The following is a 25,145-nucleotide window of genomic DNA, read 5'->3' as shown; positions in this document are numbered from 1 at the left end:
ATAAATAATGATACAAACTTCAAAAAAGTTGAAAAGGGGTAGGACTTTTTTTTTAGTATTTTTTTTAGTATTTGCTTCTGCCTACTCCTTTTCAAACAGCCAGGCTTTGTTGTTGTTGTTGTTGTTTTGTTTTGGTTTATAATAATTATTTCTTTATTTCTTTTTTGTGTGCACCAATAGTCAAATATTTTTAAGTTTGAAATGTTCGAAATAAATTTAATTCAGCCAGTCATAAATGCACTAAATATTGTGCATTATCTGCAGATGATGATGAAGATAAGATAAGATGCACAGTTATGCATAGCACAATGCACAGTGAAATGTATTGTAATACTACAGTAGAAACAGAAATGATTCCACACAGCACACAAGATAAAAAGAATATCATATATATATAACTGATAAGAAAAATAAAATAAAACATAAACTGTAAACTTGAAACTGTAAACTCAGTGGTGGCAGGTCGTATATGGATTTACAATATTTTAAAGCAGCTGTGTGAAAAAATACAGTAATGCAGTTACTTAACTCTTCTTCACGTTGTCAGAGTTATCCATTGGAGCACTTTCAATAAACTCTACGGATACAATCTCTATTTTACAGGACTTCCTAACTTTTACAGGTATTTCAAACACGGATTCCTTGGATTAAACATGGATTAAATCTGTAATATACAGCGTGAGGAGGGACAAGTTTTACAGTGCATTATTTACGGCATTTACAGTATGCGTAAATGACCAGAAGGTGGCGGTAGCGCGCTTTAACTAACCAGTCGAAGAAGAATAATTACGTGGGAATTTTTCTCCCTGATCTTAGATTTAAAGGCAGACTCAGCTTTATTGATGTACCTCTTACGACAAACTTCCCCCAATTATTATATGTCATGATAGACATTAATGTTTAAGATAGAAATTATAGTATGTTTGAGGAGCTGTTGTCACGGAAGTCATGCAAAACATGGCTAATTGGTGGACAGTGTAAGGGTAAGCGATGCCTGAGACAAAAACACAGGGCAAAATTTGTCTCTCCAAAAGCCCGTGGACCAAACAAACTGACGTTAACCAGAAGTAAAACGCGAGGACGTCTACTTGATGATTGGTAAGTGAAACTAAGTGGTATGTGGTGAGTTGTTGATTTGTAGTCGTTTCTACACAACACATTGAAACTAATAGTGTCGTTGTGTTGGAAAGTAAGGCGATAGCTTAGAACTGAGGTTTTGTGAGGTAGCTTATAGAGAGCTACGAGTCTGTTACATTAACATAGTTGACCAACAGAATTCATTAACACTTGCAGGGTTTTGTGGCTGTTAAATTTAAGATTTCTAATGTGATTTTCACGCGGTGTCAGCTGACTGTGTTATTGATTTTACTGGACCAAACAGGCTCATGTTTGCTAACATACCTTGTGAAATCAAGTCCAGGGGAAGTACGTTGCATTTTCTCACCACGAGGTGGCGATGGAGGATAAAAGAGGACTGGGCTGCAGGTGTCCCCTGTCTCATTTCTCTCCATCCCCTGAAATAGCGCTGTTTCCCGGACAGTGCCGAATGCCAGAGTCATACTGACAGAGAGAAACAACCAGACTTCAGGCCTAAAAAAACATCCTTGGTCTGAAATCTGGCTCCGCAGCCAGCTGGCATGTTGCCCTTTCTCAGGCTGCTGTTCCCACAGGTTTCCCCTGTTGATGTTTGTATAACGTTCTCATTTTGGGTTGTTTTTCACTTTTTTTTTTTTTTTTTTTTTTTAGGTTCGGCGACATGATAGTTGCCCAAGATAGTTGAGTCCTAATACATAGACATGAACCTAAACATGCTGCATATAGAGCAGAGGTGTCAATCTCATGTTAGTTCGGGGGCCATATAGCCCAATTTGGTCATAAGTGAGTTGGACCAGTAACTTAAACAGCATAATAATCTATAAGTAACGACACCTATGGATTTTTTTGGATTTTTCAATTTTTTTTAAAAAAAGAAGAAAAAGTAAATCAGAAAAATGTTTACATTTAATAAATTTCCCTGTAAAAAATGAAATTTCTTTTTTAAAAAAAATGCTATTTGGGCACATTGTTGTCTGCTGTTTAGTCCTCAGGTCTCGGTGTTATGTTCTGTCCACTTCTCTTTCTAAATCAGTTGACACTTTAGGGATAGCAGTTATTTTCATTGAAAAATTGCAGTCTTCTATGTAATTTTGTCACTGTCGCAATTTCATGCCGCAGGCCAGATTAGACCCTCTGACGGGTCGCATTTGGCCGTGGGCCATATGTTTGACACCTGTAATGTATGGTATTTTATCTTCACCTAGACCTTATTATGAATGTGCCATTACTTATTTTACGTATACTATTATATACTATTCCATACTGTTCCCTAAAGTGTCAGATAAAGTTGTGGCAACGATTTGTTGTGGTGGGATATTCCTCCTATTTATACCACTCTGGGGTCCTGTGTTTCTGTATCCACAGAGTAATAGCAGTGCACCATCCTGTGGACAGAAATGAGTCGTACTACTTCAGAAGCAGCGGCAGGTTTGTAACACAGAATCACCACACATGCAACCTGTGACAAGATGCCATATAGAAAATAACTAACTTGGGGTTAGCTGTAGTGTTTATAATGACTATATAGACTCCAAAGGTTGAGTAATACCTGCAGAGCAATGCACAGTTTAGCCAAATACATTTTAAAATTGAGTTTTTCACAATGCCTGACATTTAGCCCTACTAATCGTTCCTTGTCGTAGATCAGTTAGGACCACTGCTTTATTTTAAGACTGGGAAATGTCAGAATAGTAGCAGAGAGAAATATTTGTATTTCTTTCACTGCATTCCCAGCGGGTAAGCAGTCTACATACACTTTTAAACTTGGGTCAAAAGGTTCAGATAGCCTTCCTCAATAAGTTGAAGAATTTTAGGCAGTTCCTCATAAAAAAAAACTGTAGGCTTCTTTGCTTGCACACACTTTTTCAGTTCTGCCCACAAATCTGCTATTCAGTGGAAGCCGTTTTAGCACAACTTCAGAAGTAGCTTGTGGTCATTGTCCACGTGGAAGAACAGTTTGATTCCAAAGAGTTGCTTCAATATATCAACTATCCGCATAATGTTCCCTCCTCATGATCCATCCTATTTTATGAAATGCAGTGGTTCCTCCTGCTGTAAAGCACTCCTGCAACATGATGCTACAACTACCATGCCCTCTCCATTTTTCCTGTGTTATGGCATATGTATTCATATGCATTTATTACAAATAATATCACCATTCAGGAGATTAAAGCACAGTAAATCAACACTACAGAAGTATCACACTCAGTTTTAGACAACATATTAGTGCTAATATTTCTGCCTGACTATGTGACAATTCCTCTTTGAATTTTTTAAATTATGTTATAATTCAACAAGCAAGAATACCATTAAAATGCAAAGAATCCCAGACTTATCTCTGATTTCAGTCTTAGTCTATATGTGTTTCTTTGCAACATTCGTTTGCTGACCACTGCACAAAGAGTTCATGTGGTGTATAATGATATCGGCCCTCCACACTCGGAGAAACCAGGTTGTAGTAGGTCACTTATGGAGAGGCAATTAACATGTTAACACGGCTTTAATAAGCATCATATTCTGCAAGTGCTGGTGTTCTTCTCAGATTCTGTAATGGCACCTGTTGAAAGGCTTTTCTTGCACCTACAAAAAAAAAAAAAAAAAAAAAAATACAAAAGGAGCGAAGTACTTGTAGAAGAATGTTGTGGCACCTTTCCAGCAGAGTTGAGCCACTTGCACAACCACTGCCAAGTCACACTGAAGCCGTTCTGGTGCTGTAATGACACCAAATGCCCCATTTAGACACTTGATCTTTGTGTTTCCTTTATTTTGGCAGCTGCCTGGCAGCACTCACTCAGGCCTGCTTGTGGATTTAATCTCTGTCTAATTTTTACTGAAATCGTTTTGTAAGAGTGGAAAACCAAGATAGTGTCAGATTACTTTAAAATCCACCTCTAGTATTTTCTCACATTTCAAATTCTCCCGTGCCAAAAAACGGTTAAAAAAAAAAGTCACCCCTCAGAGGTGAATGAGTGCATGTACTCTCTGTGCGTCCATGTATTTGTATGTGGTGATAGGGTTATTATGTTGAAATGAATGGGGAGCCTCTAGCTCTGTCATTCACCCACTAGCCAAGATTGTAAAGAAGCTACATGCTCAACATTCCTCTCCTCTCTCCTCTTCTCGTACAAACAGTTAGACTGAAGTGGGCCGTGCTGTTTGTGTTTGTGTGAGTCCCTGTGCACGTAGCCTATGCATGTTCATCAGCGGGATGAATTGGCTGGAGTGGGGTGTATAGCAGCAGGGACAGAAAGGGAGCAAAGGAAACTGTGCAGCCATTCAAATGTTTTAAATCAAAGGATGTTTGAGTGAACTATAGGAGTTTTGTCTCGTTAAAGACATTTTAGTCTATTTAATTCATATCATGTGCATTTTGCCTGTTTTCCAAAGCGTTGGGCTGTTGGAACCGAAGAGAAGGTTCATTTGCAAGTATTACCCTGCAACAGTTAAGCATCTGTCGCAAAAGCCTATTTCTCAACCAACTTCTAAGAATGAAAATGTATTTTAATACCAAAAGGAAAGAATGACGGAAATGCACGGACAGAAAAATGGACTCTTTGTAACTAATGCTAATGCAGAGTATGCATGATTTATACCAGATGGCTCATAACATGCAAACAGATTGGCACGGCATAGTGACTGGCGTTTTAAAAATAAAAACACGGAACCAAGTCAGGAAACTATTTATAAAAAAAAAAAATTATGTTTTTTTTTTTTTTTTTTTCCAAATGAGGAACAACAACCAGATAGTAAACACAGAAACAATCACCACGGAAGTAACGCATAAGTATTCTTAGAAGGGTGTTATTTGTAATAGGTGTGAGAAAACTTACTGAAATTTGTGTTTAAGAAACAACATGAAAGAGTCATAAAGTGTTGACTAGGAGAGACACGGTAAAAAAAAAAAACAAAAAAAAAAAAACGAGGCCAGCAATGAGAGAGAAAGAGAGGGAGAGGTCTTTTGGTCTGCTTTCCCAGGCTATGCATCAGGAAGGCTGTATTTTTTACACCATGACCAGCGCATAGCCTTTTCCTGGGGAAATCCGAGACAAAATCAAGAGAAGCTGGTGCAGGGAGGGAGAGCCGAACAGGAAAACTAGCCCTGGGAAGGAAGGAGGGAGGGAGGTAGGGGGGCAGGTACGGTGGAGGCCACACAGCATGAGCGACACAGAAAGAAGCCGGAGCTTTTGGGAAGTCTCGGAGACGGACAAAAAAAAAAAAAAAAAAACGCGAAAAACACACATGCACGCTCACAACTCCTCTTGAGCTCTTCTACCCACTGCGGCATTCATAAAATGTGCCCTGAGAGTCTTCTCTAAAGTATTTTGGCTGCACATTCAGCTGGAATGCAGAGCTAATGCTGGGTTCCTCCACTGTCCAACCAGCCTCAGCTGTTAATCCGATGTTATGGCTGCTCAGCTATGCCTGTTAAAGAAGTAATATTTGACGTTATGGCTGCTCAGCTATGCCTGTTTTAGCAAACAATATTTCCAGTGTATCGCATTACAGATAAGCCGAGATTAAGTTGGGACACAAACCACGGTATTCCAGTAGGTTTGGCAACGAATCAGAAACTTTATTTACACAACCAGTGTGGTAGAATGAGGGCAAGTCGGCTTTGCGACTTTCAGGATCCTTATATTTACACAGCAAGGTGAGCCGTTAGAGTCAGTTACATCGTCTGGAAGCGTTAATAATCTTTTTATTCAAAGCAGGTAATTATGCAAATGAGATAAAAATAAATTGCTTTTACACTGGGGGGCTTAAACTGAACTGAAAGAAATGGGTTCGAACTGAAAGAACTGGATCTGCTTGCATGGTCTTTTTATGAATGACACACATTTATTCTTAGCGACTTTGCATATTTAAGAATCAAAGAGTATTTTTACGTTAATTGCCCGAAGGACCTGACAAATAAAGTGCCAATAACTGTAGAACTGATTCCTGGATTAGTCAAAGGTCAGAGTGAACCTCCACCTCACCTGTGTGTGTTTGTGTGTGTGTGTGTGTCATCCCCAGGTCTTGACCCTACCGTGTTGAGCAATCAACTCTTCGAGCTATGGAATCAGAAAGATCTGCAGATGGTAAGAGTCAACTTCGCGCCACGCATCGCGTCCATACACGTTCGCGAAGGTGGCGGTATGGAGCCTTTGTGTGCTTGCGTGAAGCCCTTTGCACGGGATGGAGAGCCGAAGAGTGAGATGCCGGCGTCATTAAAAGACGCTCGCTGGCGTGCGACCGCTGTGCGTGTGTTAATGAGGAAACCAGGCTGTCTGTCAGGGGGAAGGAATTTGCGTCGCTCTGAATGAACTTGAGATCAGTGTGAGGAGGATATTAAGTGGAAGACATCTGTTTTGCGGATCACGGCGCAGCGCGAGGCGTTCTCGCGCACATATTATTTTGTCACGTAGGAAGTTTCTAATGTCAGAGTTTGCATTCTTAAGGTAAGGGCCCAGAATGCTTCGCGAGCCTCTGCGTCTGCATGGGCCAAAAATGGGAAGTTACTGAAGCTGCTTGTTGTCATCAGCTGCTTTGTGGGTATTCTGCAAATCACTTGACTGTCACCTCGTTTCACCAAACAAGCACAGTGTTTGAAGTGGAAGTCTGCAGATGATGATTTACTAGAAAGCTATTTAGTGGAAACCTTCCCATTTGAACTATTTACACATAAGTCTTGGTCTCAAAACAATTACTCTGAACATTGTCCCAATGAGTCGCACATACAGTGCCAGTCTAATGTTTTATACAGTCCTTACACTCTCCTGTCCTGTTCACCCACAGCTACGTGTGGCAACCCTCCAGGGATTCTCAAAGCTGTCCGACCCTCTGGAGGCCTTACTGACAATTTTAGAGAGCTGTCCGGGCAAACAGAAGGGTCGGACCCACACCCTCGGCCACCACGTCCTCATGGAATTCCAGACGTGGATCAAGGAGCATCCACAGGTGCATGAGATGAGCCGGCTGTTTCAGTCCTTCCGGATGCTTCTGCTGCTCCTGTCCAACCTGTGTCACCTGTACTGGTTTTAAATTGTACATAGTGATCCTTGCACAATATTCTCATCTTTACTTGTCCCTCAAACAGGTCAACCTGCATTCACTCTCCAAGCAGCAAGCAGTGGCGCTTCAAAAGCGAGCCCTCGCTTTGCTAACGGACAACCAGCCCACATTCGTAGACGGCCTCGTAAACATCTACCAGCTCAGTTCCTTGGATCCGGCCACACTCCGACTGCATATTAAAGAGCTGCAAGCTTTTGGCTGCTACAAAATGGTGGGTGTCTGTTTTTGAGTCGACTTTGTCTCACAACCGAAAGATTTAGAACTTCAGTTTGATAATTTTTTGAGACACTGAAGTACACTTTCTGTTTTCCACAGGCTGCAGTGCTCAGCACAAAACTGGAAATACAAACAGAATTAGATATGGAGGAGGTGAGGCAGAACGCTCTCTGTTGACGTGTCTCTGTGTGTGTTTTTCGTTCGAATCAAACTTTTTAATCTCGTAATAACGTTCTTCCACAGATCTGCGTGCCGTTAATCTTGCAGGATAAGTTGGCATTGGCAGAGTCATTTGTCACAGGCCATAAGCATCTAGAGCGACAACTGGTCGCACTGCTAGACTCTTGGTGCCATCCCAACTTCAGCGTGGAAGAGATAAGGAGGTACGGTGCTTAAATGAATGTTTTGCAACCTATTCATGCTGGTGTCAGTTTGCCACTTTCTAAACATGTGTCTACCGACAGGCGGTTCCCTTCCCTCTCGCTGTCCAAAAACTGCGTGAGTCAGACTCAGCCTAAAATGCTCATCAGACACATTGCACGACTTGTGGAGAAATTCAAGATTGATCAAGGTAGTAGCCATGTGTATCTCTTCATGCATAGTTTTAATGTATTTCTAAGGCAGAAATGATCATTATCTTCTTCACGCAGCCCTGTGTCCCAATGCTCTGCACAAGAGGAGACTGGACTCTCTGCGTTTCCTCATGTACAAGAGATTTGTGGAGGTAAGTGATGGAGCAGGCAGCGGCCTTGCTTGGTGTCCAACATATGCTCCTTCCGTTGTTACGGGAACATCAGAATCAGAATCGGCTTTATAAATCGTGGTATATTGTACCACTTGGCCTCCGGTCACTTTGCTCAATGGTACAAGAAAATAAAATAAAAAAAAAAAAAACTTGAATAAGCATAAAAATATAAACTGTACGCAAAAATAGAAATACTGTACAACATAAATAGACTTTCAGAATAAAAATAGTATTTATATGTATATAAATCTATGCATCTGTATATAGTATATACAGTTGAATATGAACACAAATTGAAAAAGGTTATAAACATGAATATGAATATGAACAGTAGTATGTACAGAAATGTAATGAGGTGGTTACTGGGAATGGTCACATGCTCTGTGACTGCTCAGATTTCGTTAGAGCAACAGCCCGGGGAAAGAAACTTTTGTGCCAGGTGGTTTTGGCGTAAAGTGCTTTGTAACGCTGGCCTAAGGGGAGATTTTACCAGCCCGGACCAGCCAGTCCGTGACCCTGGACCGGTACAGGTCCTGGATGGAGGGAAGGACAGTACCAATAATCCTCTCTGCAGACCTGATTGTCCTCTGCAGTCTGTCCCTGTCCTGTCTGATGGCTGATCTAAACCAGACCGTAATAGATGCAGTAAGGACAGACTGGATTATTGCAGAGTAATCGATGATCAGCAGCCCCTGGGGCAGGTTGAACTTCCTGAGCGGACGCAAAAAGTACAACCTCTCCTGGGCCTTCTTTCTAACAGTATCAATGTGGGAGGCCCACTTCAGGTCCCGCAAGATGAAGTGTGGTCCTCCTACACACTAGGTGTCTTTTCAGCGGGATATACCACTTTCCGGTTGACCTGTTGCATCATATTACCCTGTTGTCCCATAAAGCGTATATATGCTGGAGAAAATCGATTTCCAATCGAGAGAGAGAGAGGATAGCTATTTGCGTGATGCAGTGGAGGAGAAAAAAAAAACAAAGTTTAATTTGGAGATATTTAAATCCTGAGGTTTTGGCGAGCCCTTGTTGGCTCCCACGCTGCCATAGTAATATATGCAGAGCCCTCGGATTTATTCTGCTAGATGATTCTGATGTTAAATAAGCTGTGACTGATATATAAAACATGATATACAACAGATATAGTAAAACATGCACAATGTCCAACATATCAAAGCAGCACAAGATGGATTCATCTTATAACATAAATGCAGTTCAGACTAAACTAAATTTAATTTTTGTCAGGGATGTGTTTATTCCCAGTTTTCAAGTTTTTCTGTGCATATCTGGCATTATAGCTTTATATATACATGTCAGCCTTAATTACATATCATTATAGTCTAAATTACATTTTTTACACTAAGCTAAAGCTCTAAGGGATGCCAGTGGAGCCTCGTTTATAGTGCAGGATACACCAAATGTTTTGACTAAAAACATATAGAAAGATTTTCAGACATGGGCTTGTGGTTTTCAGACAAAATAAATAAAGATAATTAATATACTGTCACATTCAAAAGCTGACAGTGAGGCTATAGGATAGGCAGCAAGAACTTGTAGGAATGGCCAGTTGAAATTACCCAGCAGCCACTGAGAAGAAGGATATGATGTGAAATGTGTCATCGTTAAAAAGATTTTTTTGTTTATTTTTCTTTTAGAAAAGCATGACAGAAGAGAACTGGTGTGACCATGTACAGGTATGTATGTGCATGTTGATCTATAGAGATTGCATTGTATGTGCACTGTGAGGTTTGGGGCTGGATCAATAATAAGAAAAGGATGATTGATGATCTGTGTGCACTTTATGAATGTGCAGTATGTAGTGGCGGATGACCTCGAGCTGCAGATCCAGTTGGTGGAGATACTGACAAAGTACAGCGGTGTCAGGAAAGCTGCCCAGTGGTCACTGAGATACAATGTCCCCAGATATCGACTTCCCTTTGGGGTATGGGAAACGCAGCAGAGTCTGCCGCCGCACCTCCAGTGAGTTGGCCAAAACATGCATAGACACATCCTATTATGCTACTTTTGGTATTCACATGATATACCTCTCTGTACAAGTATAAACAGGAAGAGCCTCAGCGTTTTTATCCCTAATGTACGATTTGGACATTGCCACATCCTCTTTCTCACACATTACACGTCAGTGTGTTGTTACATGCTGTAACAGACTGATCGTCCTTCTGCAGAAGCATCTGTTCAGCGCTGACTAATAATAAGCGTTTTATACTGTTTTTCTTTGACTGTTTGCATTTTTGTTTCTATTTCACTATTAGACTTAATTTGAGATTGTGAAAATAAAGGACTTTGACACTATTTGGCAATATTTCATTGCCTCACTTCTCAATTTGAATACCTGATTGAGTTGCGCAAGCTGTTCTGTTTGTTTTGATCGTCAAAAACAGTCAGAGAAGAGGAGCTTTTTAGACTGATGACTACAGCACTGTCCCCACATTTACGTTAAGCTCTAATTTAAAATATTTACAGACAGAAAAACCCTTTGTCTGATGTCGAACCTCTCCCATATTGTATTATAGGATAGGAATTAAACAGCTTTGTGCCTCTTTTCAAGCCGTCTTTAATACCTGAACTCACAAACGCTCACACAAAGAACACCCGTCTCCCCTCCGCTCAGACAGATTTGTATGAGTAACTCGGGACAAACTGAGGGATGGGTGCCTTCGCAGTCTCACTGTCAGAAGTTCTACCAGGTGCCACTCACCAGAGACAAGGTTCACTTTGTGGACACGCCGGAATCTCTACAACCATGTCGAAGCATTGTGCTCAAGGTACTGAGGAAAAAATGCTTCATAATCAAGAAAACAATTTAGTTTCACTATTTTTACAGTTAAACTTATGAGTGAATATTTGTTAACGCTGACATGTCACCTTCTGTTTTTTTTTCCTTTCCTAGGATGGTGTTACAGTAGGACTTGACATGGAGTGGCAGCCTACGTTCGGCTGTATCTTATCTCAAAGAGTTTCCCTCATCCAGCTGGCAGTTTCTGACCAAGTTTTCTTACTAGACCTCTGTGCAACTGGATTCTGTCAACACCCAGACACTATTAGATTCATCAGAGACTTGTTCTCCGAACGAAATATCCTGAAACTAGGTTAGCAAGTGACAAATCTAAAATCAAGTACATTAGAGGGTTTTCTGTTTACACCACGACCTCTCACTTCTCTCCCTGTTATTGACATTCAGGTTATGGTACAGCTGGGGATCTCAAGTGTCTCTCTGCCACCTGGGACCAGTTATTAGAGGAGCCACTGAAAATGGAGGGGATGCTTGATCTTCTTAGTATACACCAAAAGGTAACATTATCTCTTCATTCACATACCTTCACTGGTATGAGTTTGAAATTAAATCCAGATTTAAGAGCTTCCTTTATCAGTAGAGGTTTAATTTATCAAGAGTATGGTTGTTATTTACAGTTATGATGTCCAATTTAACAATTTTTCAACAAAGCAAAACAGATTCATGTGAAATTGACCACTATTTCCAGTCTAAAACTATATAATAGTTTCCCAAAGGTAAATTTAATGTAGCTGAAATATTATCTGATGGCGAGGTTTATTCCTCATCTGCTGGATTCCTTTTATTACATTATTAATATTTTTCACAGGGAATCTGAGAGATTTCTTAAACACTCTTATTTCAATACTCTGACGTGTTTGCATTGCCTTATAGATCCAACGGAGTAAGATCAACCAGCCTCAGAACGGCCCTAGAGAGGTACTGGTGGGAGAGAACTGTGCAGAGAAAGGCCTCAGTCTGCTCGTACAACAGGTCCTTGGAAGGCCCCTGGACAAGACAGAGCAGATGTCCAACTGGGAGAAGCGGCCACTGCGCATCAGCCAAATTAGATATGCAGGTAAGGTATTATGCATGCACAGACAGACAATGACAGAGACAGATGGCCCCTGTTCGCCTCTCTATAGAGCAGCGGAGATTATTTTGATATCCCCTGACAAACCGCAAACCAATAAATTCACCCCCTCTTCCTCTCTCGTTCTCTCGCTTCTGAACCTTCTAGTGGCAGATGCCTACTGTTTGCTGCATGTGTACTCTGTTCTCTCCAGCAACCCAACATGCTTTGGGCTGCCGGCCGACCTGCGCAGCATCTCGTCAAGTCAGTCGGAGACGAGCAAAGAAAAGAAGCAGAAAGGAAAGCAGGCGAAAGAGGCCCTTGGCAAAGAGGTTAGGGGTCAATTGTCTTTTTCTTCATATCCATGCTTATTAGTGAAAGTGCTAACTTGTCATTGAGTTTTTATGGACATGAGTTGCTTTGAGGTCTGAGATGCTAAGATAATTTTTCTACCGTAGAAGCCCTGTCAACACACTCCATGTCGGGAAATCTCACTCTAGTCTTCAGATAGGAAATTGTGAGAATCTGTGTCGAGAAAATTAACAAGTAATTATAAAATAAATAATTATGCAAATAAAATCTATATATGAAATGGTCACCTTAATCAAAAGTGTTTCAAAATGGCACATTTAACACATACACATGCTCAACACCAGCTTAGCAACGGTTAGCTTGAGCAACAATGAAGTAATTCTGAAAAAGAGTCTATTGGCTCTCAAACATAAACACAGTTCACTTGACCAGTAACTAGTCTTTTATTTATGTAGCAGATTGCATGTGTATAGCATCCATCAAGCTAAACAGAAATACATGCCTAGGGTCTGATGTATTACCTAGCATCACAGTGAAGCATTAATGGCTGCCGCTACCATTAGCTGGTCAAGGCAACAGAGACAAACCAACAATGTGAATATGTAACTGACCCTTCATCGTGATGCTCCAGCTCCAAATCCAGTCTAGCTAGTTACACATGCAGAAGGAACGCCCCAATTATGTAAAACTTAATGCCTGCTTAAGTTTACAGTTGTTACAGAAAGGTATTACGACCTCACCTTTCGCACACTACTGTTTGCAGATGACATTTCAAAAAGACATACAATGTAGGCTGCAGAGATTTATTCTTTAATTTGTGTCTGTAACAACCGAGCTTTCAGTCACCAGGGGGCAGGGTTATTTCTGATGAGCTTCACAGACCACGAGCCATGAACTGAAACCTTGTTTTATGAAGAGCTATTGCGAAAATTTAATAATTCTTAGATTTGTGATAACCTGTGACCTTTTGCATGTCATGTGAATGAATAGTGAGAACCTCCCAACCGAAGAACCAGGGTTCGAGCATCCAGCCTGCAGGGAGGGACAATATGCATTTGACCAAGACACTTCAGTAGTTCCTATCAGCTCCAGGGGTGCAGTTGTATAACTCACCCTGTGCTTTGACCTCCCTGAACTGTGGTGCAAGTGAAAAGAAAATCCCCCTATGGGGATCAGTTAAGTATCGCATTATTGTCTCTGTCCATTTAGGAATGTCAGGGGGCTCAAAGGGGCAGTCCCCCTTGTTCTGACACAGAGAAAGGCCTCCTGTGTGGTGAGAAGGCCTCAGAAGACATCCCCCCGCTACCCCCCCAGCAGTTGAGGGTGGTGTGTGACAACATGCTGCAGGGACTCGGGAGGTACCTGCGCTGTTTAGGAGTTGACGTGGTCATGTTGGAGAACACTGATGATCATAGAGTAGCAGCAAAGGTTAGTGAGTAATCCATCGGGACATGTGATTTTTTTTTTTTTTTTTAATACACGGACAATAAACACATACGAGAAGAACTTACAAAGTTAGTCAAAGCAGCAGGGATACTACGAAATGTTGTAGTGGGAGGCAGTTTCACTGAAACGCTGCAGTTCTTGATACCAAATACAGTGAATCAGTCCAACTCATTCAACATGTGTAGTTCCCTTAATGGGTCACTCTCTTTATGGCAGCAGGTACCAAGTGCACCCTTTTGCACCCCAGGGTCTTGTATCTGCTTTCAGAGGGAAGTATCCAGAAGTGACTCGGTTGTTTCCTTAATCTTAAGTTAACTGGAGTGTGAGGTGTTTTCTACATTTGCTCAATGACTTGGCTGTCTACATACGTGCCCCTGATCACACGGCTGAAATTATTCCCTCTTAGGGTTCTTTTCACACAAGTCCCAGCAGACCTGTACTTGCACCTGCACTTGCTGCCAGCTTGCTACATGTTCAAGTTCTGCCATGTTTTCACATTTTTTGGTCCTTGTGACATCCTTACAAGACACAACACAATTTACTATAGGCAACCATCAGTACCAATGCTGTGTGAATATACTGTCCTCTTTTATTCTAATGTGAATTTGTTGTGTGTCAGTTAGCACTCGCTGAAGGTCGTGTCATACTCACGTGTGGGCAGCCGTTCCAAAGTGTAAGTAAAAATGAACACAAGAACAAATCTAAAATCTACACAGTGCATTGTTTGTAAATTACAATGTATTATTATTTGCCTTTAGCTGTGTGCATTTGTACTTATTCGCTAGTATACAACCGATTTCTCTGTTTCCCAATATAGTTGCGTTCCCAGGTGGGCGAGGGTCGCTGCCTGTCCCTCGACTGCTCGGAAAAGGCCAGAGACCAGGCTATTCGGGTCCTCAGACACTTCAACGTCCAACCCACTCCCAGCGATATATTCAGCCGCTGTCAGGTACTTCTGTGTGTGGAAATGTTTCTGTTTGAATGATGTGAAGTTCACCCTCTTAGAGGAAATTGTATAAACTTCACCACAAGCTGAGTTATCTGACACTGTTCTCGGTAAAATGATTTCCATAACTCACTTACATATTACTTCTGTGTTTTTGCATGTTAGTTACGCACTTATTTACAGTGAGAAAGAGGAAAAGCTTTAGTTTCTGTATCGGCAAGAAGTACAAGCAATGTTAATACTCTGGGAAATATTTCTGTTATTTTAAAACCTGTTGATCTACTCAAGTTCCTCTTTTATGGCAACTGTGGTATAGTGTCTAATCCAGAGTGAAAGAGGAAGCAATTAATCCATAATAATGGGAAGGCCATATGGTTATTGAGTTCATCTCATTTCTACTCTCCACACTGGCTCTGTATTTCGAGTGTTGCATAAAAGCAATAATTTGCAATCAGATTGGCGTGGCATTGATAATTATCTCGATGTTGGTCCAGATTGGAGAATGAGATACACGGCCCCCATACAGGTTCCTTTGGTGGGGGTATCTGGTTTCACCTTTGTCAAAGATGAGGAGCTTGAAGTTGAACCGCTGTACTTTCATGTTAAAGGTGGCCAATTGAAGCCATTGTAATTAGTATCCCTCCTGGATGCCTCCCTGTGAAGGTATTCTGGGCATGTCTAAATGGGGGCAGACCCCAGGGCCGACCCGGGAGACTCGCAAAGGGATCGCATATTCCATCTGGTCTGGGAATGCCTCAGGTCCCCAAGCAGGACCTGGAGAATGTGGAGGAAAGTAGGATGTCTGGGTTGCCACCGCAGCCTCTCGACCTTACAGGTGGTAGAAGATAAGAAGATAAAGGCGGGTTATGGGTTGATGAGAAAATAAACAGACTGAAACCGAGAAGGAGAGTTAAGCAGGGGATATCGGTCATGATGCAACGTAAAACAAGGAACTTGAAGGAGCCAGAACTGAAATGAAACTGTATATAATTTCATTTACTGAGCAATATTCTAGTATTACATTCTTTTTCTTCAGTTACATAAACATCGCATTGTTGTGTATGCGCGCACGAAAACGAGAACCTTAATTTATCACACTCCTCTTTGATAGAATTCGTGGTGCCTTGAAAATATGTTGAGAGGTTGCTATCAATAACCACGTGATTTATGGCACCTGACCTGTAGATACCTCTGTGGGTGGCTTTTTAGGAAAACTGTGTGCGCTACAGCGGCTGTGTTTGTGTTGGTGGTGGTGACTGAGAGGGGGAATGTTTCCAGTACAGTTCCTAAACTTGGGTGTTCTGGCCAGATCCTAGTAGGGGGGCCCCAAATGTGTCAAGCTACACCGTCAGCTGCATTTCTTTCAGACCCCAAAAAAGCTACAAACCTGGACCACCTTGTTGCTGCCTCCTGTCTTGATGACGTGCTGATGACACTGGCGGCCACTGGCCAAATGGTCATCTACATATTGGCTCTTGGTTGCTCCTGACAGCCCGTCTAGGGGAAGACACTGTGTCATATTATGGCCAAAGGAGGAGACAAATGTGTCCTCTAAAATAATTAAGTGGTTCACATCACTAGTCACAGATGTTTAAAACCAGTTTGGGTTGTAAACCTGAGAGAACGTTCTCCTGTGATGTGGGTCCTACCTCAACCAGGGAAGAAATATCTGTTTAAAAACGAATGATTGGATTTTATAGGTGCAAGTTCTGATATTAAAAGGAGAAATGTGGTATGTGGTTAATTGAAATGGCTGCATTCACTGATACTTATGTGATAGAGAGGGTCTCACCCCTGGGGGCTGCTCCACAGCCCACCCAGGCAAAGTTAACCCCTTTGTTATCTGATTGTAAAGCTCTCTGATTAGCAATGGATGGTTTAGTTTCCCTCCCATTGTCTCTCTGTGTTTCTCCCTCATTCACATACACCGTTGATGAATGTCACGAGAAAAGGGGACTTAAAACAAAAAGACAGAAGAGATTATCCGCAGGCCGGCGCTGGTGCACATGTAAGGCCGGTGCAGGGAAAGGGTTAATGTTTGTCTCTGCGTATCAATAGGCCACACAGATTTTTAGAGGCATAGGAATGTGCGTCCGCCATAGAGACCCCAGGAGTGAAAGCGAGACGTTGAAGGCCCTCCTGTGTATATCCGAACTTGTCTGCATAGTTGCACAATGAAAAAAATGTTGAATTCCTTTTTTTTTCTTTTTTTTTGTTTTGATTTTTGTGGAGAAACTCACGTACGTTGTTTGACACATGAATTTCCAACTTCGTCATCAGTGTGACTATGTTATTGTTGTTTCTCTAAATTATTTTTAGCTTTCTTTACAGTTTGTCAGCTGAGAAGAATCTAGTTTTTAGCAACTTCTCTCTGACACCCGGTGAAAATCACAAGGTGGGAACATGCGACACATGTGTTTGAATATTGCACATACGTCAGAAAATAGGCTATAGTTGTAATAAAAAAAAAGACTTTTATGTATTTATCACAGTTTATTTATGTTTTTAATAGAACTAAACATTGTTGTAGTCCTCAAATTTAATCTGTGTGAATCCCAGTGGAGGTTTTCTTCCAGGGTGGAGTTGGTTATTGGTCCATTACAGTTTCCTTATTCAGCTATATCCTATTCCCACCGCTAATGCCTGCTGTGCCTATACTTTCCATCCATGCATGCAAACACACACACACACTTCCGTTCGCTTGCACAGTTCCATCCGATGTGCCACTCTGGCCTTTTATAGACATGTAGAGATAGGGAGATCGCCTGAGAGATAGAGGCAACGCGTTGCAAGCAAACTCACTCTCACATATGCAGTGGTACGCGTTCAAAACCCCAAACTGACAGACGCGTAGTGAACACCATCGTGCACGCAGTCACCTGCAGCTGAAAGCACATAGACTTGGTCACAGATGCGTTCACGCTCAGCCTCAGTCGTTGACGCTCTTGCAGCCGAAACGCTGGTTCCCACGCACCAGACTACTGGGGAAGTGAAAACAAGAGCAACAGGAACCGCCACACTGCGAGAGGGGGGGGGGGTGAGGGAGGTGGGGGAGGTGGGGGGTTTATGGAGAGGAAAAGGAGAGGGAGGGAAAAAGAGAGAGAAGTGTGAACAGAGGTGAAGACAAGGAGGTAAAAAAAAAAAGGAAAAAAAAAAGATGAGAGACAGAAAGGGAGCTGCAATTAAAGCAGTTGAGAAAAAGCAGGCGAGTGCGGTGATAGGGTGAAAGACCAAAATGGCACGGAGTGGCTGAGGCGCATTTGAGCGATTGTGCGAAGGGGGGAGGAAAAAAAAAATCCGGGCGAAATCTGAGTGTTTGTTGAGTCCTACAACTGTTGAGGAATAGCTAGAGGAAGAGAGAGTGGAGGAGGACGAGGAGGAGGAGGAGGAGGAGGGGTGGAAAAGAGCGAGGCGATAGAAAGACTTGTTGTCTGTTCTTTGATCTACAAAGACAGCCGCGGGCTGAGAAACAGTAGGAATGTGAGAGGTTGAGACACGTCTAATGTTAACCTTCACTGTCTTTTTGTGTGCGCACGCGTGAATATATGAGCGAAATAGGGTTAATCAGCGTCAGGATGTGCACACCACATGAGAAAAGTATCCACTAGAATAGAGAACAGTAGACTCTCACACCTTTGTTCATATTTACCACATTTAATTTCACACACATCTGTACGTGGCCCCAAATACGCACAGTGTCACCTTTTTGTCACGTAAACTGAATACGAAACGCAACCAACACACACACACACACACACACGCACGCGCACACACACACACACACACACACACACACACACACACACACACACACACACACACACACACACACAAAGGCGGTCATAAAGCCTGCATGAGCTTCTCATGTGTTCAGCTTTTCTGTGTCGGTGCATGTACCGGCCTTTCTGGTGACAAAACAGGGGTCACGTTTGTGCGTCCTGCCGTTTCCCACTCTCCTCCTCCTCCTCCTCCTCCTCCCCCTCCTCCCCCCCTGTCCAGAGACGAGAGGGGAGCCACAGCGAGGAAGGGAGAGGAGGGGGGTGGGGGCGGTGGGGAGGGGGTGGGGGGCATTCCATAGGCACGCCAAGACATTCCGAGGGAAACCATCCCAAATATTTCCCACTGTGTGTGGCGCTGGCTTTGCGTCTCCTGTTACACGCGCGCACACACACACACAGTTTGAGAAAGTGCTAGAAGTGAACTTGCAAATGTTCACACATAACACATATCACTCTCACAATCTCTCTTTGGGGTGTACACACACGTCTGCACAGTAAGTGGGTGCAGTCGTGAGTGACGTACTTTTCATTCTGCCTGACGAGCGACGCTCCGTCTGTGGTGGGGGAGGGAAACTTTATGAATGAGCGAAGTCAGACATGACAACAAATTTTATATAACTTTTCCTTTACCCAGAGGCTTAAATTTGCTTTTGTTATGGCCTCTTTACTGGAATAGAAAGTTGAGTCATTATTCGTCTGAAGGTTTTCCTTCGTGCTTCACTGAAAGAAATTCTTGAAAGGGGAAGCGGTTGTTCACGGTAATTAGTCATATGCGAGAGGAAACGTTACAGTTCAGACTACTGTATTTCTCATACTGTACAGAAGTACTAGCTTAAAATTAAATGTGATGGTATAGCCAGATTGTTCAAAGTGATGGAAGTCATTATTGTCACAGTGGATCCCAGCTGAGTAGCCTGAGGTGCCTGGAGCAAGCTTCTTAATGTCAAATGTAAAAAAAGAAAAAAGAAAAAAAAATGATTCGAATTGGTAAAAATTTTGTAAAAATTACAAACCATATTTCTTCAAATACAGAGGTGACACTAGATTCGTGCGAGTCAGATCTCTGTAGTTTGGAGTGTGTTTTAAGATTAGAAAGGATTTTTCTTAAGCATTAAGAACGCTGCCTTGGCTACAGATTTCAATACAGATGAAAGTCTGGTGAAAAGTTTCTGTTGAAATTCAGGAGGATGTCTCATCTCCGCACGGAGGCACAGTCGCCAAAAAAAGATCCTTTTCGAAGTCATCAGCAAAATCTCAATGAGTGATGAGAGGGATGATGTGCACGGCAGCACATTTAGATAGAAGGGTTTTGAACTATGCAGGTTTTGATGCATTAATGTGTGTATTATTTATCTACTGTCAGGTGGTCAAATCAATACGGTCCGGTACAGTTTTTAACTCTGACATGATGTGGATTGCAAGTGGAAAGTAGCAGAGCCTCGACACCACATCAGAGGATAACGTCAGCAGATTCATGTAAAACGATGAGTGCGGTTATCCTGTGTGAATGCCCGCGTGATGCTAATCCCATGTGAATTAGGTTGAAGCCTTATGATACTGTTGTTCTTCCATTATTCCTCCGAGAAATTACGTGGGATAGATATTTTTATCTGGGCCGCAATAGATGACCGCAACAGGCACTTAGTCTGCAGTTTTTTTGGAAGCGGTGTGAAAATCCCACAGAAAAAAAAAAGCTGCAGCTGTCTGGACAGACACAATAGCAGATACACATACGCACGGGTAGATAAGAAAGAAGATGAGCCATCACTCACCAAGCGTTTAAGAAATCAGGCCTGCTCTCTTTTCCCACAGTCAAGTTGGCCCCGGGATAGCATAGCAACTTGATGACACCTGTGTGTGCGGGTGCACGCATGATGTGTATCTGTGTGTCTGTTTTCGGGCTTGTGGGAGAATATATAGTTGCTGAAACGCCACTTAAGTTTCTCTTACTCTCACTCAGAGGGGTGGATGAATGTATAGGTCGCTTTTTTTATTTTTTTATTTAAAGGTTTAATTATGGATTCCAGAGATAATAATCGGTTAAGGAGCCAGATATGTGCTATTTCCGGTTTCCCCCGCGGTGATTTACTTTCTAGTGATGTCTGAATGATAAATGGGTTGCACATCATATGGTGCATTTGGGGTTAATAGACAAAGCATTTTTCCATTTTTCTTTTTATCTCTCATGCACACACTTGCTTATCAGTGTGTGAATGGATTTGGCAACTTAACCGCACTTGCGAGCTGACCACCTGACACCTCAGACAAATTTTCTGTTGCAAGATGTGTTTAAAAAAAAAAAAAAAAAAAGAGCAGATGAGTCAAGATTAAGGGGGCGCGTATTTGGCTGTCAGTCATGTCATTCTTTTCCAGTGGTGTAGAAATAAGTGCGTAATTTGAGCACAAATGATCCCAGAGAAAAAAAATCTGAGCTCTTTCCCTTAGGCAGAATAGTCATCCACTGGAGTTTTTTTCAGAACGGGCTTTGCGTTCAAACAAGGACTTTAATGAAGATGGTGGTAATAAATCGAAAAGAGGAACAAGAAGGCCTTTCAGCTTGAACAGCAAGCGACGTAGTTTGATATAAATGTATATCACTGTATTTTTCAAATTCTAACGGTTTCAAGTTATTTGTTTCATGCATAATTATGTGTTTGCAATTTCTGAAATGAAATCTGGGGACATTTAACGAGTAAAACAATAAATAATAGATTTTGTCAAAATGAAACGAAGAAACTAAGGGGGACTATTACGTTTTCATTTATTTTGACATATTTATTCATATTTAAACTGCTACAGCAGCGTGACCAGCTACCGTAATAACTGTTGTTGTAGCCTGGGTGCAACATGTTTTTCTCATTCATAAAAAGCTAAAATCGGGGACATTTTCAAGGACGGCTTTAGACGGGGAACAGGCCTGGTCAAATGGGGGACGTCTGGTCACCCTAAAATACACGAAACAACCGGCACGGCACCTTTTTTTGGAAGTTCTTCTGCCTTTAGCCCTGTTTGACTTTGCTGTTTTCCCTCCTCATCTGTTCCCTGTCTAATTTTTTTCCTCTTATTCTCTCCACCTCCCCTCTTTGTCTTAACATTGTTTCTCAATATGCTTTCCCCTTTCTTTGCTCCGAGGAGCAAAGAATAAAAAAAAAAGCTGGAGTTACACGCTTGTAGATTTAAATGAAACGCACCATCTGTTGTCCATTAGCAAGTACTCTGGGTATAATTTGATTTGCATATAACGGTATGTATGCGTAACGCAATAAACGTATGTCTTCTTGCAACTTCTACCTAGAGTAACACAGACTCAGGTTTGTCGGTCCCGAATCCCTCTTCCGCTGCGCCTCACCTTCCCTAATCCCGCTCCTTTTTTTAAAATGTACCCTCCTAGGCCCGTTTCTTTCTCTTCCCCTTCTCTGTATCAATTTCTCCTTCTCACCCTCTGTTTGGCCCTCTCACTTTCCATCTCCCCTGCTCTCCCTCACACACAGTTCTCACCCTGCCTCCCTGCTCCGCTCCGCTCTGCTCCACTCCCAGTCTCACTCTCCGTTTCAGATTAGCCAAGGCGAGGAATCCGGTGCAGCCGGCAGCTGGAATGTCCTGTTTGTCTTGCTCTGTGTGTGTGCGTGAAGTTGGTGAGACTGGTGCTGCTTTTTTGATTTTGATGTGTTCCATTGTCTGAGAGCCAAGCTGCTTCCTGTCACTGCTTTCCCCAAAAGCCTGAGAGGATAAAAACGAAAAATGGGTAGGAGGGGGGTAGGGGTAGGGGGGTTGGTGGTGGTGGTGGTGTGTGCGGGAGAAATTGTGAGAAAACAGTTCAGGGACGGACTGGGATGGAGAGAGGGAAGGAAGAAGGTGGAATGAGAAGGGGGAAAAATAGCAAGGGGAGATGACTAGGAAGCGAAGGATGAGACAGGAAGTGATGGAGGGATGGAAAAGGGTGGAGAGAGTTTGAGATGGAGGAAGAGAGGTGAAAAGGAAGGAGGGAGAGCTTCAATAGGGCTTTTCCTCCAAACACCAATACAATGAAGTAGTGCGTAATTTCCCATGCTCCCCCTCTCCCCCCCTCCACCCTCCCACCCTCATCACCAACATGCACACACAAATACACAAAGTTTCTCATAGGTGTTAAATGTTTCTCCTGCGAATTCAATATACTTCAGCGTTTCCCCCGTCATGCTTTGTCAGTGTCTTTGCGGTCTGCGTGTGGTCTGACGCCGCACACTGCGCGGCCGATGCAGATGTGAGAGGATGAGGAGTTATGGGGAAGGATGAGCAAAAACATAAAGATAAGGGGTTGCAGGGGAAGGGGACGTCTGAGCAGTGGGAAGCGAAGAGCGACGCGGCAAAGAGAGACAAATGGCCCAGAATGCCGTTTGGGTGCGAGCTGTGTGTGCGGCACATTTCCCTGTGAAAATGTGGACGTGCATAAATCACTTAACATGTGTTTTTGCGAGCGCGCGCGCGCGTGTGTGTGTGCGCGCGCGCACGAGTTGCTGGCCGGCGGAGGGGCTTTGACGTGGCAGAGCAGCACATTCCTGCTGGGTGGTGATGTCATGAGAACTAGCTCTCCACTTGCAGACAGACAGCCCTGTTTATGTTCCCCTCCAGAGGAGAAACCACACTGTGTGTCTGTGCGTGTATGTGTCTCTGTCTGACTGCGTTATTGGCTCATGGGGGAGGTGGGGGAAGCCAAGAGGCACTCGAGAGGGTCTACTTTCCCCTGCCGCTCGGGGAGAGGGAACCACTTACTGATGCCTTCCTCTCAAACATACGCAGAGAAAGAGGAAGTTTCTCATGTTTTGCAGAGCACAGTAGCTGCGCAGCCAGACTGTGCTGCTGTGAGTGATTGCCCTCTGCTTCTAAATAGTCTCCTAAGGGAGACAGAATTCCTTGCAGTATAATAACAAACCTTGGGTCAGCTAATGACCACAATACCACACAGAGAACAGATCTTACACCATTAAAATTACATTAAAACACAGTATTGCATAACTTAAGTACCGAAATCTTAAATATATGAAACCAGCTGCAAAAGTAGGTCAGGGATGTTTTTGGTAGTATTTATGAACACTTGGAATGTGTTTATGTAAAATGTGTCTGCCCGTGTAATTATCTTGTCTAGAGAGTTACCCGCAAGTTTTGCTGCAATCAATGGACTTGAAATCAAATAGGTAACTTTAGAGAGATGTTGTGAGAACTGGCCCTAACAATCGCGTTCTCCTCTCCCAGATGCTGCTGGTATGGTTGCCTTTGTGTCTGTGGTCATGGTTTACTGGTTTCCCTTGTGATAGTGAAATGTGATCTTTGGTCTTTGCAGCTTAGCGAATCATAGATCATTCTCCCACACTCTGCACACACCAACACGCAGCAAACCGTCCCGAGCTCATTCTGCCTGCGCTGCACACAGACGGGGCGATAAAACACTCTTCTTCTCAGTAACGCTAATACCTGCCGGTGAGAAATAGCTGAGAGGTGTAGGGTTGTATTATCACAACTCTGCGGCGCGCGGGCCCACTTTAGGAGCCTGGCCGACTCCCCCACATCCTTGTGAGGCGGATATGCTTTCGACATGCGACAAATTGCTTCTTTGGGGCACATTATTTTACCCTGTTTTTTGTTTGTTTGTTTGTTTTTTCTGTTTTTTTTTTCCCAAGTGGCTTTTGGGGGGATTGGTCTGATTGCTGCAAATTCCAGGAAAGAGAACAACTTCATTGTACGTTGCACAATTTCTTGTTGACTTAACAGACTCACGTGGTGGATCTATAACCCTATAGATGTCAAGTTTAAAGGATTGTATTACACAAAACTAAATCAATGTATTAGGCTCCAAATAACAAAATTATAAACTAAAGGTTCACTGATGCACTGGTGCATGGCTGCCAGTATTAGGTCTAGTTGCCTTTTCCCAAATATACAACAATCTCGGAGAAGATTCCAAAGACACGGAGCCCGTCTTTGGAAGATTTGTGCTCACAGTAACAACATCCCCTACGGTGTGAAGAAATTCTCAGAAGCAAATTATTATGTTTTCCTAATGTTAGGTTACTAACTGCATAATTTTAGCTGCCGTTCAGCTCATGATTGCCGTCTCTCTGCATGATGAGTGTGTGTGGTCTGTTGTCTGGTCTTACAGTCAGACGGGAGTAGGGGTATTGAAATTCTGTGGTTGTATGTGTCTTCCTGCCTCTTGTTTATAGGCTTTTGGGACGGTTAAGACACAAAAACAACACAGAAATCTACAGAAGTTATATATATATATATATTAAAAAAAACACCTGTGGACGCTTACATTCCCAGACTTGTATTTTGCTAAAGTACTTTCTGGTGTGAAAAGCAATTTTTGATGCAAACTATTAGCTAAAAATACAGCTGATGTACACTTATCGTGTCATGTGAACGTGGTTAAAGTAAATGCTAGCATAGGAATCCAGCGAAACAGGGAACCGCTGACCTACATGTCTTAACTACAATAACCCCATCCATCCCTTACATACGTGCACGCTGTGTGTTAGTGCAGCTCTTGTGTGCAGTTTCCATGAATGAGTTATGTCAACAATTAAATTTAAACCTCATGGAGACAGAGATAATAGATGGTAACCCCCACAGTCTGTGGTTTTGTGAACAAAACCACAGCATTCTGTATGTGTGTGTTGTGTTTGAGAATTGCTGCTCCTGTGATGTAG

General features: G+C 42.6%; 1 protein-coding gene across 6 annotated transcripts in view; it reads left to right on the top strand.

The window, feature by feature from the left end:
* Positions 1 to 988: 988 nt before the first annotated feature.
* exd3 (exonuclease 3'-5' domain containing 3) overlaps positions 989 to 25,145 on the top strand; it is a 38,698-nt gene continuing 14,541 nt past the window's right edge. The window contains exons 1-19 of one of the 6 annotated variants that reach the window (XM_047570173.1): positions 989 to 1,098; positions 2,461 to 2,523; positions 6,112 to 6,176; positions 6,874 to 7,035; positions 7,175 to 7,360; positions 7,465 to 7,518; positions 7,609 to 7,748; positions 7,830 to 7,936; positions 8,016 to 8,089; positions 9,766 to 9,804; positions 9,924 to 10,090; positions 10,743 to 10,896; positions 11,022 to 11,220; positions 11,313 to 11,422; positions 11,799 to 11,982; positions 12,145 to 12,308; positions 13,498 to 13,716; positions 14,358 to 14,407; positions 14,552 to 14,683. In XM_047570173.1, coding sequence (XP_047426129.1) covers positions 2,493 to 2,523; positions 6,112 to 6,176; positions 6,874 to 7,035; positions 7,175 to 7,360; positions 7,465 to 7,518; positions 7,609 to 7,748; positions 7,830 to 7,936; positions 8,016 to 8,089; positions 9,766 to 9,804; positions 9,924 to 10,090; positions 10,743 to 10,896; positions 11,022 to 11,220; positions 11,313 to 11,422; positions 11,799 to 11,982; positions 12,145 to 12,308; positions 13,498 to 13,716; positions 14,358 to 14,407; positions 14,552 to 14,683 — 2,237 coding nt within the window. In that variant the 5' untranslated portion in view covers positions 989 to 1,098; positions 2,461 to 2,492. Of the gene's footprint in view, positions 1,099 to 2,460; positions 2,524 to 6,111; positions 6,177 to 6,873; positions 7,036 to 7,174; positions 7,361 to 7,464; positions 7,519 to 7,608; positions 7,749 to 7,829; positions 7,937 to 8,015; positions 8,090 to 9,765; positions 9,805 to 9,923; positions 10,091 to 10,742; positions 10,897 to 11,021; positions 11,221 to 11,312; positions 11,423 to 11,798; positions 11,983 to 12,144; positions 12,309 to 13,497; positions 13,717 to 14,353; positions 14,408 to 14,551; positions 14,684 to 25,145 lie in introns of all 6 variants that reach the window. The other 5 variants (XM_047570171.1, XM_047570170.1, XM_047570169.1 and 2 more) reach the window with 5 other exon arrangements.

This window comes from Mugil cephalus, chromosome 19, assembly GCF_022458985.1.
Source record: "Mugil cephalus isolate CIBA_MC_2020 chromosome 19, CIBA_Mcephalus_1.1, whole genome shotgun sequence".
NCBI lineage: Eukaryota > Metazoa > Chordata > Actinopteri > Mugiliformes > Mugilidae > Mugil > Mugil cephalus.
Note: the sequence above shows the minus strand (reverse complement) of the source record. Positions and strands in the feature narration are given on the sequence as shown.